The 21,836-nt window shown below is 32.5% G+C and overlaps 1 protein-coding gene across 1 annotated transcript; it reads right to left on the bottom strand.

The window, feature by feature from the left end:
* Window positions 5,011–5,885, bottom strand: LOC109717068 (protein DOG1-like 3). Its single transcript, XM_020242732.1, has one exon. The coding sequence runs from the start codon at window positions 5,736–5,738 to the stop codon at window positions 5,055–5,057; it is 684 nt and encodes a 227-aa protein (XP_020098321.1). The 5' UTR covers window positions 5,739–5,885; the 3' UTR covers window positions 5,011–5,054.

The raw sequence follows: 21,836 nt of genomic DNA, 5'->3' as shown, positions 1-21,836 counted from the left end.
TAGATATCGAGAGAGGAAGAGATATAGAAGACGATATCGAAGAAGCAAGAGAATTGAGATACCTCCAAGTTTCTTCCCAATTATCGTCCACATTTCCCATTCTAACTACTCATTAAATTTGAGTAGGTGGTAGAAAATAGTTATATATCAATAATTATATATATATATATATATATATATATATATATGAATATTATATATATATAATCATATATATATATAATATATATATATTATGAGTAGGATCTACTATCCTATGAGTATCTGCCCTCATACACATATGTTGTTTTCGATGATGGGGCTTGCCGACATCACGACTGCCCATTCCTTAAATATAATCTAGAGTATTTGAAACTTCTAAAATAAATGTTCTGTAATTTTCTTCGAAATCATAATAAAGTACTCATCAACAGCATAAATAAATCGGCTCAAAATCGGAACGACCGTCCTAAAATGGCATGATCGAATCTTTCAATTTAGAGATCGGCCAGGTTATTGATCTGATCTAGGGTAGTCGAATAAAAGCTTTCTATCAAAAATTCAACCTATTCAATCTTTAACATCGTTAATTTCCATAGCGGCGTTAAAAATTATCAATTTGTGAGCTGTTTGCATCGTAAGATAAATGAGTCAAAAATTATAAAATTTGCATTTCTAAAAGTTTTAAATCTCTTAGATAATGTTTAACGGTATGGATCGTTGATCGGAATCTCTATCATCGAAACCAACTATGAGTACCGGAGGGGGGCGATCTGGTCTAATAAGAATATTACGTACCGGAAGTCATATATATATATATACTATATATATATATATATATATTCATACTATATATAATATATATAGATGGGCTGCTAAGGATTCTTATGGAAGACACGGAGGCTTCCGTGCTTCCACTTTGTTTCTCATCGTTCGGATTTCGGAATCGAACGATCGGCTCCGTTTAGATTTGATCTAGAGTATTTGAAGTATCTTAGAAAATAATTTTGCGATTTTTTATATACATTTGCCTAGGTGATAAGAAGGTGGCTCAAAATCAACGCTGAAAATAAAAATCTTAAAAAATATGATGATTTGACATTAAAATTTTGATCAAAATTATTCATCTTGGTTTTTATATGGTAATAAAGAATTGTTCTATTCAAATATTTTTATGTGATTTTGGATATCTTCTACACCGTTAACTGAAACCGGTCTCACCACCGGCCCTTAAAAATTATTTGATTTTGAGCCCCTTCGATCACTAGACAAAATGATATCGAAAATTACAAAATTTATTGTTCTAGGGGTACTTCAAATACTCTAAGATCAACTCTAACAGAGCCGATCGTCGATTGAAAGTCGAACCAATCGAAACAAATTTGGAGGAGCACGGACGCGCTCCTGCTTCCATAAGCATACCAGCCAGTCAGATTAATATATATATAATAATATATATATATATATATATATATATTATATATATTATATATATTATCAGTAGGCGCCTTGTGTACATTAAGGAAGGCACTGGAAAGCCTCCGTGCTCCTGAGCCGTTTTCGATTATGGAATTTTTGAATCGACGATCGACTCCGTTAGATTTGATCTAACATATTTGAAGTATTTAGAAAATAAATTTTGTGATTTTTCGATATCATTTATCTAGCGATCGAAAAGGTTCAAAATCAATGGCTGAAAATAAAAATCTCACAACAAGTAATGATATAACACTAAAATTTTCGATTAAAAATATTGATCTTGCAGCAAATAAGATAAAAAATTTTCTATCAAAATTTTATCTAATTTGAATACTTCTATACCGTTAAACTTGCAAACCATATAAACCAACTATTAAAAATTATTAATTTTGAACCCCTTCGATCGCTAGGTAAATAATATCGAAAAATTACAAAATTTATTTTCTAAATACTTTAAATATTCTATATCAAATCTAACAGAGCCGATCGTCGATTCGGAAGCTCTACTATCGAAAACGGCTTAGGAGCACGGAGGCCTCCGTACTCCTAATAGCACACAAGACCTACTATATTATACTATTCAACCAACCACCCACTCAACCCTAGGGGGCCCACTATCAACCTAACTGTAACCACTTTCATCATAACCGTATATTTTTTCATCTGAACGGTTGAAAACTTATGAGTACAAAGGGCTGTATACTCATATAAGTACAGTAGCTCTAGCCTATATATATATATATATATATATATATACTATCGATAGCAAATGGGTTCCGTTGTCATCCATTTGTTTTCGATGATAGAGCCTCCAAATCGACGATCGACACCGTTGAACATGATCTATACCACTTGAAGTGTTTAGAAATCAAATTTCAAATCTTTTCGACATCATTTCCCTCATGATCAAAGGATTACAAAATTTGTAATTTTAATGGTCGATATGAGGTGTTTTCTCGTTTAATGGCGTAAAAATATCCACATCAATTGAATTTTTGTTAGAAAATTTTTTAAACTATTTAATACAAAATCTATACTCTTAATCTTGATTACAAGACTCCTATCATCATTTTTTAAAGAATATTTATTTTCAGCCGTTCATTTTTGTGTCCACTCGATAGATAAGAGAACAATATCGAAAATATATGAAGTTTGATTTCTAAATACTTCAAGTGGTATAGATTATGTTCAACGGTGCCGATCGTCGATTTGGAAACTCTATCATCGAAAACAAATAAGTGGCAACGGAGCCCGTTTGCTATCAATAGTATTCTAGCTCAACTCTCTCTCTCTCTCTCTCTCTCTCTCTCTCTCTCTCTCTCTATATATATATATGTTACTATGCTATTAATAATACCATATAAAATTAGACTACTATATTATTAATAGTACCAAGCGATTTGCGCTATTAGGTTTTCTATCCTTGGATGAAGATATGTGCAGTTAGGAGGACAATGGTCCCCTAGGGTTGAGTGATGATTGATTATATACTATGCTATAAATAGTACCATATAAAATTAGACTACTATATTATTAATAGTACCAAGCGATTTGCGCTATTAGGTTTTCTATCCTTAGATGAAGATATGTGCAGTTAGGAGGACAATGGTCCCCTACGGTTGAGTGATGATTGATTGTATAGTATGATCTAACGAATGAAAGTATGTATGGATATACATAATATTATTTTGGTATTATAGTTAATTATAAAATACAGATTACTAAATCAAATAAAGTAGATACAAGTTTTCAAATTTTATTTCACATAATAGAAAACAAAAATAACAAAAATCACTCACAAATAAAATTAATAATTATACTAATGAATAAAAAATAGAAACAAAGAAAAATCTAGTTGAACCAGAGGCTCGAATGGTTCAAAGAAAATTTTGGCTTATCTGATTTTGATGGTTGAAATGAATTATTTTATTAATTGGTCGAACCTGCCAAACCTGGCAACTGGACTTGGATTTTAAAACATTGGCTAAAACTATATCAATCTTATTTTATTGGGTAATGTAATGTGCTTGTAAGTAATTTATTGGGTTATATACAGTGGTCACAATTTATACTTAGTTTTAGTGACAAAATTTAAATTTAGCCATTTGTAAGTGTAGTTGACTTTTTAGCACCCTATTTTTCAATAAATGTATAAAACTTTTGTGGCGGTAGTTAATCTTGACCGTTGATAGTGTTCTTTTTTTTTTTTAGTGGCCTTTTATTTACGTTTGGCCACTAAATAAAATCGGAAATATTGTCAATTATATTCCAAAATATGATTAAATAAAATCATAAATCCCTATGTAGAGATGTTCTTAAAAACATTATAAAGCTAGAAAAAGTAAAAAAGGAAATATTTCAAAAATAGAGGAAATTAAAATCCTAGTGTGGTGTAATATTAATTAAATAATATTGAGTGCAAAACCATTTTATCACACAAAGCAAACAATAGAATCGTGTTGAATAGTATTCAATTATTATTATTATTTTTCGGACCATATTTGATCTGGTCCAATTTCTTTTTTAAGCATAAGAGGCCAGATAAAATTTTATTATAATGCTATTTATATATTAGCAAATCCATCTAGTGTCTTGAATTATATCTATAAATTATCTTCTTCATCATCTCTGCATAATATTTTTGTATGCTGAATAGTAAGTTTCAGATAAAATATTTTTAAAAGTATCTAAGTTCTAAATACTTTTTGATTATTGGATCAATATTTTTAATTTTTAAATCCTACAATTATAGCTGCCAAAATACTTCTAGGTACCGTTTGGATTTGGTATAAGATCTATGGAGGGCAAGGGTCTTATCCCCCACTTGTACTCAAACACGAAGTTGGGTGGGAGGGAACTATTGTTCCCAGTTTCCACCCATAGTGGGGGATGGGAACAAGCTTGTTCCCACCCCTTGTTTCTCCGGGAGAGAGAGAGATTTTTTTGTTTTAAATTATCATTTAAATTTTTAAAATTTAAATTTTGTAATCTCTAAATTTATAATCAATTATTCTTCTTATTCCATCTTATCCATCGAAACATTATTTCTTTTTATTCCCAAAAACAACCAAATTTTCATGCAAACACAAAATTGGTTTAGTTCTCGCTTATACGTACCTAAATTTGTATCTATCCCTGGTATATACTAGTTCTTACTTACAACCGAACCAAACGAAGCCGTAGGGGTGTTCTAACTCAATACCTAAACTATAATAATATATATATTAAAAAAAATGAGAAAACTTCAAATATTATCTTATGGTTTCACACTTTTTCACTTTAGTACTTTATAATTTTAAATATATCAATTTAGTATTTTGTTGTTTTATTTTTCTCTTTTTATTATTCATTTTGCTAATTTTTTTTTGTTAAATCAGTAACAAAGTTAAAATTGAAAAGTACTAAAGTGAATATTTTATAAAGTTAGATAGGATATCTGAAATTTTTTTTGTATGTAATTTAGTGAAATATTAACGGAGGAGCTGACGAAAAAAAAAAAAAAAAAAAAAAAAAAAAAAAAAAAAAAAAAAAAAAAAAAAAAAAAAAAAAAAAACAAAAAAAAAAAAAAAAAACCCTCGCAGGGCGTAGACAAGGGTTCAGCACTCGTCCGGGACTCGCTCGTGCTCGTGCTCGTGCTCGAGCCCGTACTCCCGTAGACCGATCTCCAAATCGGCAAGGGCGACGAGCAGCTCCGCCGCCTGAACCGGGTTCAGTAGACCGACCAATCCGCCCAGCGTCCTCATCCTCAGCGCGTCGGCGCGGCCCATCACCCTCTCGATCCGGTCCACTGAGCCCTCCACGTCCAACCCCTCCCCCTCCTGAATCCGGTCCATCTCCTCCCCGATCTCGTCCTCCTCCCGAACCGTTCTCCGGTGCAACTCGTCGATCCGGTCCACTCGAACCGGGCTCAGGTCGCCCAGGTCCCCGGACCGGGCCCCGGCCCCGAGGAGGAAGTCCTCGAGCCGGGCCTCGAACCGGCGGCCCGACTCGGTGTAGAGGAGCTGGACGAACGTGGTGGGGCGGAACCCGGCGACCCAGAACGCGACCCCGCGCTCGACCGGGGTGGCCCAGGGGGTGGTGAAGGCCCCGACCGGGTCGGACCGGGCGAGCTCGGACCGGGCCCGGTAGTAGGCGTCGTAGTGGGCCAGCGCCCGGTCGACCAGCGGAGCGAGCCGGGCCCGGTCCGGATCGAACCGGGCCGAGCGGAGATCGCGGCGCAGGGAACGCAGTTCCCCGAACCACGCCGCGAAGTACCGCCCCGCGTCCGGGTCTGAGTCCATCGCACTGCGACGGGTAATCGACGAGCACGCGCATCGCCATAGTTCAGTGGATAGGGTTTATATACATATGGAGGAGTAAAAATGTACCGAGACCCACTCAACTATACGTCGTTTGAAATTGGTCCCTCAACTTTTTTGTTGCTTCCCTTTTCGCACCTCATCAACTTCTTTTTTTTTTCTTTTTATTTCAGTTTTTATAAGTAAAAAATTTTGTTTGAATATATGAATATTTTATTCAATAAATTTATCTCTTTTCAGAATGCAATACAGACGCCAGAAATATCTTTTATTGCATCCCATCATAAAATAATTGCTTCGAATATATATATAATTTTTTTTGTGGCTGAGCAAACCCGTTGAATGGAGGGATTGAAAGTGATGCATCATCCCTTTCTATACTATTTTATGTAAAATTTTTATTTAAAATTAATTTAAAAATAACAATAATATCAAACAAAGCTTCATTTCACGGACGTAGTGAGTTTGATCGTCAAAGTTCGTGCGGCGCCTGTCTTTCAACTCGAAGATAAGCAAATCTGTCTCAATCCTGTTACTCCCAACCTTCGCGCCCTCAAAGATTAGGTTCAAGAAAGAGAAAATAAAAGAAAACGATACAAGCTTTGCAAACACTAAATTAATACTCCGATACTTAAAAAAAGATAATACAGAATACACCCTCTCTTCTCTCCCTACTCTCTTTGCCTTTGCCAACCCACCTATTTATAGGCTCTAGGAATATTAAACTTGACCACGAACCACCCACAATTACTCACTTATTAAGTCCACTAACAAAAAAAAACTCTCATAATTACAATGTGAACTCAAGAGTTATCCTATGACCTTAGAGTTTCTGCCTCTAATTTTGGAGCCTTTAAATCCAACAATTATATGACCATCCATTTCCCATAATAACTGCTGGATTGGTACCTATTTGGACCAAGGATTGCTAAGTCCCTAACACTCAGCTTCTAATCATATAAAATTAAAAATAGAAATATTTATATCAAACAAATTATTGTTGCATATGTTATTACAAACATCCAAATTAATAAGACTTTAGTTAAGTTAAGATTTGTATTGAGTTTAATGATTCTATTAGTTATTGATTATTAATTAATCTAAATATAATTATTACTAAAAGTGCTTAAAATTATTAAATTTAATAAAATTACTAATAAAGTTGAGAAAAAAATTAATTTTTTAATTAAAGTTAATTAATTCCAAAATATGAGAAGTTGATATGCTCTTAATATAAAAAAAAGTTGAGAAAAAAATTAATTTTTTAATTAAAGTTAATTAATTCCAAAATATGAGAAGTTGTGATTTAGTGCATTTTCACTTTGCCACTGTGTGGTTCAAAAGGTTGATTTTACTAATCTTGTAGTTTAGTGTATGTTTACTTTGCTATCATGTGATTCATAAAGATGCACTTAGTATAATTTTATTTTTGTTTCACTGTAAGAACTTATCGTATAATAAATTAAATATCACTTTGTGGTGTTGAAAATTTCACTTTGCTATCTTTCAGTGAAATAAGAATAAAATTATAGAATAATTATGTATCATTTTTTGAACCTTCTGATGGTAAAGTAAAAATACACTAAATCATAAGAAAACAAATTAAAATTTATCAAAAAAAAAAAATGCAAAGCCTACCACCACCTTTTGTTTTGCAATCTTTACAAGCCCCGAGGCAAGAGCTTGTAATTTATCTTATCTTTTGTAGTTTGTGCTTAAAAAAGAAATATAGGCAAGATAAGTTAGAAAAATAGTGGCTATTGAATGTTGAAGTTGTAAGAATGAAAAGCTTTGTATGGCTAGCATTGCTTTAAAAAAATTAAAAAAGTTGAAAATTTTATTTTTGAATAAAATATAGCAAGGGAGGAGGTAGAAAGTTACTCTATAATAATCATGATACATTATTTATACTAGTAAAGTTACTCGCATATTACGGCGGACTGATACTATAAGAGACAGAAAATTAACAAAATAAAATATTTTAAAAATTTTTGACTTGTCATAAGAAATCAATAAATACAAATAAAAGATATAAAACAGATATAACAATATTAATAATTTCAACAAATAAATTACACGTAATAATAATAAAAAAAGTAATAAAACACTACTTCATATGCATTTTAATTGTGCTGCCGATATCGGGAAGGCGAATCCTGATGTCCATTTCTCATTCGCTGCGCCATTATTAGCGTCGAACTCCTCTTTAGTCATGGTAACATATATCTTATTTTATTTGTATTTTTTATAAAATTAATTTATTTAGATGATAATGAAATGTGAACATATTAATTAAGAAATGGACACGTGAGAAGACGAAACATCGGACGAAGATAAAAGATAATAAATTCGATCATTAGGAATAAAAAAAAAAAGATAAGGATCGAAAAAAAAGACAAGGATGAAGAAGGTTTTGTCGTGTTGTAAAGTTTATAAAAAATAATATATAGGTATATAGGTATAGAAAGATAAAGTGAATTATAATTCATCTTTTGAGTATAAAATAAAATATTTTTTAAAAGTTATGGTAAAATACTTTGAATTTTATAAAAAAAAATTGATTGGTCGGAGATATGGCGATATGAGTATGGCTGCAAACTTTTAGCCTTTTTCAGGAGCGGGGCGGTGTGTGTGACGTGCGGCGTTGGATCGGTGGAATGGACGGTGAGGATGGTAGCTATGGAGAAGCACTAGGCGCCGCTCTCAGTGACGTGGCGCGCGATGAGTCGCTGTATCTCGCCTCGAAGTTGCGGAGTGCACTGCCAGCTCTGGCGCTGCCAAGTGGTAGCCCAGCTGTCTGGACGCCAGTCGGGATAGCGGGAGGCGGGGCGTTGAAGATCGACAGCTGGCGGTGCGTGGGATTTGCCGCTAGCGCTTTGTTTAGATTTTATTTTATTTTCTTGTTTTTTTTATAGACATATTTTTTTAGGACAATTGCTTATATATTTCGGAAAAGTTTCCGACTTTTCGATTTATCTCTCTTAGAAAATTAATATTGAAAATACCTTTTCTACGTTCCAACCTATTTCTAATATATTCCTAGGGTTAAAATTTGTTAATGAACTCTGTTACCTCTGTAAAATTACTATTTTGTCCTTTCAAATACACCCTTCCACTCTCACTGACTTTCTTATTTGCCCTTAAAGTCAGGGGCACAAAAAGTATTTTGATTTTTCGTCTTTTCCAATATACCTCTCTACCGTCACCAATATTTCTTATTTGCCCTTAAGTTAATGAAAAAATTGTCATTTTAATTTTTTTAACTGTGATAGATATTTAACTTACGTTTAACCCAAGTTAACTTAACAGGAGATAATTACGGGAGTATTTTGCAATAACGGTGGAATATATGAGAGGTATTTTAGAAAGAAAAAAAATAGAGGTAAATCGGATATTTTCAAACGTATGAGGGGTATATAGGCAATTATTCCTACTTTTTTATTTTTAATGCAAACACGCGCTTATTATTTTTTTTAAACTCGATATTTTTTTTTCAGTTTTGAGCGCCTCATTTATTTTTTTAAAATAAATTTAGTTAGGAAAGTGAAGTTATTAGCCTTCAAACTAGAGATGCAAACGGGGCGGATCTAGGAGCGAGAAGGTTTTCCGACCTTCTGCTCCATTTGTTGCCGGGACGAGGCGGATTCGGAGCAGGTTATTTTTTATTTTATTTTTTTTGCTTCCACTTACCGTCCCATTCGGGGCAGATCGAGACGGGAGCAAATTTTTGGCGAATTTTTGATGGATTGAAACTGATTGAAGGAAGAAAAGGGTCTCCCGCCTCCAGCTCTATTTACTTGGCGGATCGAGGCAGATTCGGGACGGATTATATTTTTTAAAATTTTTTATTCCCACTTACCGCCTCATTTGGTGTGGATCGGGGCGGAAGCTTTTTTTTTTTTTATCCATTTCCATCCCTACTTCGAATTTGAGACTTCGGGCACCAACTATCAAAACCTTTGCCACTTGTGTTAGGAACGGTCAGTGTGCCTATTTTTNCGGATCCATTTCCATCCCTACTTCGAATTTGAGACTTCGGGCACCAACTATCAAAACCTTTGCCACTTGTGTTAGGAACGGTCAGTGTGCCTATTTTTCACTTTCAAGAAACTCTTTACTATTCAAAGGACTGTACTTACTATAAGCCTAACTATATAGGCATGTTTAGTTCATAGTTAGAATAAGGGGCTGTTTGGTTGCACGCATTTGCAACTGCAGTGCAGTTGTAAATGCGTGCAGCCTTAATTCCTTTGTTTGGTCTAGTGTAGTTGAGTTCAACTGCTGCAGTTCCAACTACACAAGAAGGTCCAAATGCTGCAGTTGGAACTACATCCAAATTGGCCGTAGTTCCAACTGCAGCAGTTGGTGAGGGATAGGATCACCCACAAATTAACAATAATAAATAAATAAATAAATAGCTAAATAAATAAATAATATATGTATATAGGTAAATAAAAATACTTGTAAATAAACTCATACTAATAAATTTTTTTAGACAATACAAGCTTTGTGCAAAAAATTAAATTTTTTAAATTTATTTTATTTAAAATATAAATATAGTTTTTTTAAAAAAATTTTATAGAATGTGATCGTGTATGTTAATTTAATAAGTTTTAATTAATTATAATTATTAAATTTGATAAAAAAAATGAGAGAATCGTTTAAATTTTAAAGTTTGATTTACATATTAAAATTAAATAAATTAAAAATTTTAAATGTGTTGATTAATAAGTTGAAGAATATTATATATATCTACTTATTTATAGTAAATTTAAATGATTAATAAACTTATACAATTATTTTATGTCTAGTGAAGGTAATATCACAACTCTCTCTGAAAATATGATAAAATTCACAAATACAACTATCAGCTTCATATTACCAAACAGAAGAAATGTAACTGCAGCAGTTGCAACTGCGTAAAACCAAACAGACTAGTTACAACTGCAGCATTTGCAACTGCATGTATTTCCAACTACACTGTTTCTGTAACTACATCCAACCAAACAGCCCCTAAGAATGAGAAATAAAAATGAATTGCATTAAAATGGTGAATTATTCAAAAATATTTACTTCGTTATTAAAATGAAAATTAGAATTGGCAATTAGAACACTTAGAATTTTAAGAAAAGAATTCTCAGTAAAAAAAAGAGGAGGGAAGTGAAAGAGGCAACTCTTTCTCTCTCTTCAATAGAACATTCTAGAATGCTCTATTCCTTTCCAATTCTCTACTAGCTAATGGAGCACTCTAGAAAACTCTAGGAACAAAGTGCTCTCTACTTGCTAATAGAGCACTTTAGTGAGTTCTAGAAGCAAGTACTCTAGAATATTCTAGAGTGCTGATGTAGATAGGTTGGGAGCCTATAAATAGATGTGAGGCTCCCACACCATGTGTGCCTGGAGAGTGAAGAGTGAGATATAGTGAAGTAAGGGTGTGAGTGGTGGTGTGAGGTGAGAAAGTGCTTTGAGGTGTAGTGAAATAGTGAGTGAGTGTGTGAGGTTTGTAGTCTTATGGGTGTATGTGAATGAGAGTTATTTTGTGTGTAATAAAGAGAGTTTTATTATTAGTTTGGTACGCCAATACTCTACAGGATGAAGCAGGAGAATGGGAATCGCTTGGCACTTGGCCATCGGCAAAAATGAAGAGTAGGGACCATCCATCAGCGCTTTGCCGTCAGGGGAGCAGAAGAATGGCGGCCACTTGCCGGTGCATCGACGACTATGATAAAAGAGAAGACTTTGTGATCATCTGCTTGGTGCTTAGTTGCTGATAGAAGAGAAGACTTGTTTGATGGTCATCAGATGGCACATCGGCACAGCAATTAGAAATTAGAACCTAATCAGATCCAAAACCTGCATGCTCTTTGATTCAATTTGCCAAACTCAAATTGAGTTACGAGTCGAATTAGGACTTACGTTCAACTTCAACTTGCGTATGATGCAATTGATTTGGATCCAAATGCGAATTGGATCTACTTCGGACTCATTAAAATCCAAACGAATAAATGGACTATGACTTTGACTATTTTGAATATGGTCATCTCAAATTGAATATTTTAAAATCTGTCAAACAAGATCAAACAAAACAAAATTAAAACTTCAGTTACAATCAAACGGACATCCAAGCCAAAACTAGACTTTTAAAACTCGAATTGATAAACTAAACTGAAATTCGAATGTCAAAACTAAAATTCAAATCTAAGTTAAAAATTGGAAATTTAAATTCAAACTTTAAATTCCGAACCAAATTAATCAAAACTGAAACTCAATCAAATTTGATATCTGGCTGAAACTTATATCTAAATCTAAAATGCAAAGGCAAAATTCAGAATCCAAATTTATAATTAAAATTCAAATCCAAATTTAATTATGAATTTCAAATCTAAAACTAAATTCAAACTAATTTGAATTTAAATTAAACTTAAATCCAAAATGCAAACTGAAATTCAAACCTAAATGCAAATCTAAATCAAACAACGAATTTAAATTCAAACTCTATTGAAATTAAATTCAATCTCAATATCAAAGCTTAAATTAAAACTCAATTTCGAAAACAAAATTAATTCAAAATTGAAATAAAAAATTAAAATTAAAATTAAAATTCTACTTGAACTTTCTATTCAAATCTAGAATTGAAATTTAAACTTTTAAAAAACTCAAACTTTCAAACTATAACTTTTAGCTTACATATTCAAATGTGATCGAACTAAGTCCAATTCATATGTTTGTACCAAACCATAAATCCAACGCAAAACAAATCTCGAACCACATTGGTTAAGACCAAGTCTAAATCCTACCCAAATCTGCGCCCAAGCCCCAGCCCAAAGCCAACTCCAATGTGAGTCTACATTATATGGGTTGTACCCAACTTAGCCTGAACCCGAACTGATATGAGCCCAGACCCAACCCAAACTAGAATGTAAGCCAAAAAAAGAGCCCAAACCCAACCCAAACTTAAACACAAATCATATATATTAACCCAAAGCATAGTTACGAGTTTTATCGATTTAACATGTTCTTCAACTATGTAAGCCAAAATTAGAGGCAAATTGACTCCAACCAATACTGTAGCACATATGGCTACGGTCATATGATAACTAATTCAAACCCAACTAAATTCTAAAAATATATATTTAGAATTGGTCAAACTAATTTTTTACCTTGGCACATATAGGTAAAAATCATGAAACCAAACGAGACCTGTCATGCCCTGAGATTCTTTAAAAAAGTATTTTAAGAAAAATCTTTCATCTTGAAATCAGAATATATGAAAAAGCGTCTAAATTTTTTTTTGAAACCTTATCTAGAACATGCACAGACTAGCTACAAACATAGAGTTTCTTCTATCCACACGGACAGAGCCTTTCCTATATACGCACAACGTAAGTGCACAAATAATATAATCACAACCTATCAAATAGTCTCTATATATAGGGGTGAAACTACACAGCAACTATAACAACTGGTCCAAAATCCTCAATTAAGAAGTCACAAACCACCAGAATAGAAAGGCCCAAACGAAACCTGAACTCAAGATTACAAGTCCACTATACATAATCTCAACATAACAAAACAAATAATAACGGGAAAGTAAATTTGAAATTAGCAACCAAATTCATAGCATGAACTAATTAGGCATTAGCTAACCATATCCTCACGCAACGCTCTAAACATTACCGCCAGTAACACCTGTTAAAATAGTGGGTTGAGAAATATATAAATATATTTTTTAGTAGGGGCAATAAGCTACAGAAGGCAAGCCGCATTTATCTGTTAACAAGGAGTACGATGAGGAGATAATTACAAATAGTCAACTGAGATATAAGAATAATCAATGACTTTAGCATGAAAATAAACCGCTAACAATCGTAAAATAAAATACTGTATAATGCTACTATTGTAAACGAGAGAACTATATAAATGCGATGGAGATATTAACTACGGTAGCAAGATAATATGCACAGCAAATGTGATGAATAAGCTATCCGAGTTATTCAGCTACTATAATCGAAACAACTAACTGAATGCCATGTAACTCAAATAGGAGTACTATGCCTCAATAAGCCATATAAATCGTTCAAAGTCATACCCAATCACCGTAACCTGCCATAAAAACTAGCCTGAGCTTGCCGACTAGGGTCACAAGGGCCACTAAACAAATTCCACTCTAGACGGAAACAACTTAATTCCCATACCTAATATAGTTAGGTGGATAAGAAACAAAAACGAATCTTACTCTACATGTCACTAGTAGAAAGTTAGCTACCTTGGTAAATAAATCTATTACCACTCAAATCGAATTATGGCCTACTTGCGATTGAAGCAAGCCCATAATAAAATCCATGACAACATTCTCCTACCTCCAAATGGGTATAGATAAACATTATAACTTGCCTGCCGTTAGTCGATACTCAATTTTCACTTGTTGGCACATTAAGCATTGAGTAACGTACATAGCGTCCAACGTCGCCATTCAGTTTAGGCCACCAATAATGAGCTTTAAAATTCTTATACATCTTAGTGCAACTCGGGTGAACAGTTTATGGTGAGTCACGTGCACCCTTTAGGATCTCCTCCTGAATCTTTGAGTCATCGGGCACACCAACTCTACCCCGAAATCGTAAGACTCCATTGTAATCCATGCCAAAATCCTCCCCACGCCTGCACTCAACATCAGTCTGCACTTTTTAGAGGTTCACATCTGCCGTTTGTTTCTCTTCGATTTTCTCCAATAAGGTGGGGTGTACAACAAATGTCATGAGTCTCACCAACGAGTCGAGCGTCACAACTTCCAACTCAAACCGTTGCATCTCTTCTTGTAGCAATACTTGGTTTGTGATCAATATTGCGAGATTCTTCATGGACTTTCAACTTAGGACATGTTTGCTTGGGTGGAAGTCGGGTGGAAGTGGAGAGAAGAAAAGTCGTTTTCGCCCTAAACGACCACTTCCGTTGTTTGGTTCGCCGTAAAGAAGTTACGGTCGAAACTCGAGTTAATCTCAAACGGCGTAATTGGCTTCGCCTCATCGTAGGCCGAAGTCAATTACGGTGAAGAGAGGTGAAAAAAAATAATAAAATAATATAATAGATAAAGCTAGTTATATTTAAATATATTTAATTACGTTACTAATTATTTTTTATTCAGTTAATATATCTAAAATATGATAAAATTTATTAGTTAAGTTTTAATATTTTCCTTATTTAGTTTGTATATTTAAAATATGATAAAAATTGATTAATTAAGTATTAATATTTTTTTACTTTATAATTTTTTTATTGTATTACTATACTTTATGTATAAACAAATAATTTAGTTGTTTTAAATTAAATTTTAATTATATAAAAATATAATTATATTATTTTTATTTATTAAAATATTTATTATTTATATATTAATTATAGTTTTATATTATACACTTCATACCAAACAAACAGTAGAACTGATAGAACTTCACTTCCATAACTACGAAACAAACAGCGGAAAAGAAGTAGTTTTCACCGAACTCCAGTTCAACCCAAAGTCCACTTTAACCCAAAGTCTAATTTCGGTGAAACAAACATGCCCTTAATGTGTCCACCACCATATTTGCTTTTTCGAGATAATATAGGATTGTGACGTTATAGTCTTTTAGCAATTCCAACAACTTGCAATATCTCGGATTCAATTTCTTTTATGTGAACGATAATTGAGACTCTTGTCGTCCTTGATGAAAAATTTGTAGGATTGGGATAATAGTGGTCCTATATAGGGTTTAGTGGTGGTTCCCTAGAGTTTAGCCGGTTACTGGTAGAATAGCGTAATCAATAAACTGGAATTGATTAAAGAGTAGATCTAATAGTAGAAAACTTAAGCACAAAGTGTTTGGTGCTATTAGAAATAATCCAACCGGACTATACATATGTAATGTATAATTGGGCTAGAATACTTCTAAAAGTATTTGGGCCCTTTTACTACTAAATTTATAACTCTTGGATGAAAAATCGTAAGGTTAAACTGATAGCGGTTCTCTAAGGTTTAGTAAGTGGTTGGTAGAATAGCATGATCTAGGCGGTGGAATTAATCAAATCTAAGCAATGTATTTGACATACTACTTATTAAACATAATTTACGATATTTAAAATAGATTTCTAGATATATATCATTTATATAGCAAACAAAAAGGCTCAAAATCAACAATATACAGCAGATAAGAAGCTATTATTAGAATAACATTCTAGCTAGCTAGAGAGATTGGTATAAACTAAAATTTTGATAAAATATGCCTTTTACTATCCGCACTAAAATAATATATGTGAGAAACTAAATCTACAAGGCTTAGAATAAAGTTTCCTCAGATGAAACATACTTATAAAATACTCCTTAAAAGCTTCATTAGAACCATGCATTTTATTTTAACAAAATTTTTAATTAAATAGATCATAATTTTAGGTTAGCCAGAGAAATAATTATAGAATAAAAATATGAGATCCATGTTGAAAATGGAATCTTTAGAATAGTTTATTAATGTGTCTTTCAATAAGCTAAATTCAAATTATATTAACAAACTACAAAATGAAAAATCTTACGGTATGCGTAAAGTTCTATCTGACAAAAAATAACTTATTACAAAAATGTACCACATCGAATATATATATTCCAAACTGATCTATTGTGCCATGTAAGATTATAAAATATCTTATAAGAAATAGTATGATAATTATATTTTGATATCTAATTTTGAAAAGAAAAAAAAAACTTTTGTTTTTAAACCATATAAGTGTTGGTAGCATGGATTGATGTAATAATTATTCCACGGCCAATTAGATTTATAAAAAATAAAATAATGGTAAAATATATAGAATTTATTCGAACTATAAATCATTTTGTTTTGACAATCCAACTTTTTAGAATTTAAATTTTACAATCTAATCTTTCAATTTATTTGATTTGAATAATTTAAAAATAACTTATTTTATTTTAACTTTAAAATGCGAATGCATCATTTATCTTTACAAATTTAATTAGTATATTTTATAAGATTCTTACAACTGTAAATTTATTAATATAAGTAATTTATTTAAATTTTAAAGTCAAAATATTGCCTATTGATTAAAATTAAATAATTTTAAAAATTGGATAATAAAATCAAAATCTAAAAAAAATGAGTATCCAAATTAAAATCTTTTATATTTTAGATAAATTTTTTATATTATTTTTATATAAAAATATTTAGCTTCGTCATCAAAAGAAAACCAAGCAAAAAAAAAAAAAACCGCCAGCAAGGCAGTAAGCCATCACCAGCGCAACTCCTTAACACTATCTTTCATGGGAGGAAGTCTACATTATAATACTTACACCACATCATTTATTTCTAATCAATGGCAAATTTGTATAAAAAATTCACTTATTTTGGGCTTTTGCAAAATCGGGCCATCTTTCTCATTTTTGCAGATTCGGTCCACTTTTTCAGCAAACTAACCAAAATACCCTTATATCTTTTTTTCTCTCTTTTTTTTCTCTCGTTCTTTTTTTTTCTTTCGCCTCCGACGACGACGCATTTTCGCCGTCGCCGACTATATGCCGGCGCATCCTTACCCTTGCCTGCACACCCCGGCACCTTCCTCGTCTCCAACCCTGCTGAGGCCGCACCGCGACTTTTTTGTTTCCTCTCCGACTCTCCTCCACCGTTTCCGACGACGACGCCTCTCTCGCCCTTTCTTGTCCCTATCGTCCTCTCCCTCTCCTTCATTCTCTGTCGTCTCCGACGACAACGCATTTTCGCCGACGCCGACAATATGCCGGCGTATCCTTACCCTCGCCTGCACACCCCTGCACCTTCCTCACCTGCGACCCTGCCGAGGGCACGTCGTGACTCTTTTTTTTTTTCCTCTTCGACTCTCCTCCACTGTTTCCGACGACGACGCCTCTCTTACCCTCCTCCACCCTTCTCGTCCTCTCCCTCTCCCTGCTCCTCTGCCGCCTCCGATGACGATGCATCTCGGCGTCGGCGCCGATACCGTAAAGGTCACTGCAGCGTTGCAGCCTCGGAGCGAGGGGTCCTTAGCGGCATCGTCGCCAGCGCCGTGGCCGTTGGCAGAGAGAGGTGATCAAAAAAATTATAAAAGAAGCAAAAAAAAAATAAAGATAAAAAATTATAGAAAAAGAAGGATGGAGATGAAATTGCATCATTAACTGAAAAAAAAATTATAAGTTGTATTACTTAAAAATATAAACTGCAGTTTTAAAATAAAAATTACACTTTTTAAAACAAAAATTACACTCTTTGGGAGATATTTACACTGTTTCTCCTCTTATTACACTCTTTCAGATGTAAACTACATCCATTAAGATGAAAGTTACACTCTTTAAACGAAAATTGCACTGTGTCACCTCTTGTTGCACTATTTCTTCTCTTGTTACACTATTTTTTATCTTAAAATGCACCATTTAAGAGATATTTATACTGTTTCTCCTCTTGTTGCACTGTTTCTTCTCTTGTTGCACTATTTCTCTTCTTGTTACACTATTTTTATCTTAAACTGCACCCTTTAAAAGGAGAAACAGTATAACAATAGGAGAAATAGTGCAACAAGAGGAAAAACAGTACAACAAGAGAAGAAACAGTATAAATATATCTTAAATGAGTGCAGTTTAAGATAAAAAATAGTGTAACAAGAGGAGAAATGGTGCAACAAGAGGAGAAACAGTACAACTTTTTATTTAAAGAGTGTAATTTTTATCTTAGTTGGTGCAGTTTACATCTGAAAGAGTGCAATAAGAGGAGAAACATTGTAAATATCTCTCAAAGAGTGTAATTTTCGTTTAAAGAGTGTAATTTTTATCTTAAAGTTGTATTTTACATCTTAAGTAGTGAAACTTATAATTTTTTTTTGCAATTAACGATGCAATTTCATCTTCATCCTTCTTTTTCTATACTTTTTCATCTTTATTTTTTTTTCTTGCTTTTTTTATAATTTTTTTTTATCACCCCTCTCCACGGCCCCGGCGATGATGCCGCTAAGAACCCTCCGCTCCGAGGCTGCAGCGCCGCAGTGACCTCCACGGTGTCGGTGTCGGCAAAGATACATCGTCGTTGGAGGCGGCAGAGGATGAGGGAGAGGGAGAGGATGAGAAGGGCGGAGAAGGGCAAGAGAAGCGTCGTCGTCGGAGACAGTGGAGGAGAGTGGAAGAGGCAAAAAAAAAAAGAGTCGCGACCCGGCCTCGGCAGAGTCGGAGACGAGGAAGGTGCAGGGGTGTGNTTTTTTTTTTTTTTTTTTTTTTTTTTGTTCTTTTATGAAAGATTCAATGTACAGCGTGGACGGCACAACGACGAATTTCTTAAATGCATCATGGTTGACAGCCCAACCAAAATTTCTACCGTGCTGATCCAAACGCCGTCAGACTGCCACAGAAGACGGCCATTGTCCGACTGGATAATGGTGATGAACTGATGCAATTATGGTTTTGCATGACTCGTCGAGGAAAAGTCTTGAGTACAGCAATCGGATAAGTGATATATGGCATTATGATCAAATCAATCAAATTATTCATTTAAAATTTAAAAATTTATAATTCTACTTTTTAAAAATATATAATTATTTAAAAGGAAAACTTCAAAAACTTATCCTGTGGTTTCGTAGTTTTTCACTTTGCCCCCATGTGGTTTAAAATGTATCAATTTGCCCCCATGTTTCTTTTTTCTCTTTTTTTTATCAATTTCATTATTTTTTTCTTAAATCAGTGATAAAGTTAAAATTAAAGGGTACTAAAGTGAATATTTGATAAATCTAGATGGGTATCTGAAGTTTTTTGTATATAATTTAATGAAATATTACCAAAAAAAACTACCGAAAAGATAAAAACGAAACCACAGGGGTACAATTTGATACATTTTAAACCACAAGGGAGCCAAAGTGAGAAACTACAAAACCACAGGAGGAATTTTTGAAGTTTTTTCTTATTTAAATATAAATAATATGTTGTGACCGTCGCCCACATAATAGACTTTCTCATTGTTGAGACTTGAACACGTTACTCCTATATAATTTTTGAAAGAAAACTTCAAATATCATTCCTACGGTTTTGCGTTTTCTTACTTTATTATTCTGTCGTTTTAAAATGATATATATTATTTGAATACTCTATGGTTTCATTTTTCTCTTTCTATTCCCCCCTTCCGTTAATTTTTTTCATTAAATAAATAATAAAGTTAAAATCACATGGTACTAGAATAAAAATTTGATAAATATCCGATAAATTATAGGTGGGATATCTAAAATTTTTCGTATATAAAGAATTAACAGAGATGCTGATAGAAAAAAAAAAAAAAAAAAATTACTAGATATTGAAGTAAGAAAATGCAAAACTATCCGATGATATTTAATTTTTTTTTTTTTTTAATCCCACGTGCATGTGACGCCGACATATATAATCGTTAGGATATTGTGTCGTCTCCATCCGGACGTCGCCACTCGCCACCACCACGCTGCCGTCTTCTTCCTCTGGAGGATAAAGATAGCGTAAAAGTATGCGAATAATCCGTCTGCTAATCCCAAATTGGAACTAGATGCCATTATTGTTCTATACATGCATTGAACTAATTTCAAATATATTCTTATGAACTGTGTTTGATTCGGATATAAATAAAAAATTACTTATTTCAATGATAGATATAAATTCAGATATAAATACGAATAAAATTAGTTTTACGCTCGGATGAAAATTAAGTTGTTTCAGAGAATAAGGTAAATAGTTAGATTAATTTTAAATTAGATATGAGGTAATTAGTTTTACGTTTGGATAGTTAGATTGGAAGAGAAAAGAATAAGAGTTATAATTTTAAATTAAAAAATATTTTATCTAATTAATTAACATCAAAACATTAATTAAAAATAATTTAATAAATTAATAAATTTACAAGTTATGAATATTATATAAGATAATGAAAATATATTAATTAATTAATTAAAAAATAATTTAATTTTTTAATTAGTTAGTATATTATTTTAGTTTGGTAATAAGTAAGGAAATTAATTAGATTAATAAAAATATTAATGGTTGCTCAATATAAATATTAGTTTATGGATAATCGCATTAAGTTATTAATTTTTTTAATTACCTTATTAATTATCAAATAATAAATTAATTAATTATTTTATTATTTAAGCAATAGATGATGATTTAAATATATTAATTAGATTAATTAATAATTTACTACAATAACTAAAATTAAACTTTGACTTGAATTAAGCTTGTTCCCATCTTGTTCACAAAAAAAAGAAAAAAACAACCGTTCCAAATTTATACCAGGTTATTCCAGGAAAAAGAAAAAACTGTCCCCAAATATACGTGGCCTCAAAGTAAATAAATAAAAGTAAGGCAAAAATGTAGGAAATTAATTTACTTAAACTATGACTCATTTTGATTCTACTATTAAAGATAAGATTTTTATTTTTTGGCATCTTCCCTTGCAGTTCATTACAAGAAGCTATTTAATAATTCTTTTTATTTCAAAATTTAGATGTAATATTTATGTAAACAGATTTAATTTAAAACATGTCCAATCATCATATGTCCCAATTCATATACGTTCCACACATCTTAACCTGAAAGTCATGTACAAGACAATTAAGATGATAGCTAGACTCCAAAATATTGAAGTAAAAGATAAGAGAAATGCTAATCTATATCTATACTACTTATAAAAGGGTGAGTTTTGAATTTTTTCTCTTTCCCAAAATGCCGATCCCTATTAATATAATTCCAATTACATACTAATAATATCATTCATTCAACTTTAATGAAATAAATCACAGCCGTATAATTTTTATTTTATTTTTAAATTATTATAAAATATATTAATTCTTAGTCATTCGATCTAATCCAATGACTGACGAATTAAGTATCTGTCACTTTTTTTACCTAAATTGCCCTTAGATGGTACGTATCAAATTTCACTTTTTATACGCGTGTCATATCTCCTAATAACCGCCGCCAACATAATATCATATTTTATTACAAATAATATTTGCATTTCTTAAATATTTTTATTCTCACACGTAATATCCGCCACCTATATAATATCCAATCACATAATACCT

This window comes from Ananas comosus, linkage group 11 (genome assembly GCF_001540865.1).
Source record: "Ananas comosus cultivar F153 linkage group 11, ASM154086v1, whole genome shotgun sequence".
In the NCBI taxonomy this organism is placed as follows: Eukaryota; Viridiplantae; Streptophyta; class Magnoliopsida; order Poales; family Bromeliaceae; genus Ananas; species Ananas comosus.
Note: the sequence above shows the minus strand (reverse complement) of the source record. Positions and strands in the feature narration are given on the sequence as shown.

Excerpts from the sequence above, each read along its gene's own strand:
- LOC109717068 (XM_020242732.1), bottom strand. The coding sequence starts at position 5,738 with ATGGACTCAGACCCGGACGCGGGGCGGTACTTCGCGGCGTGGTTCGGG.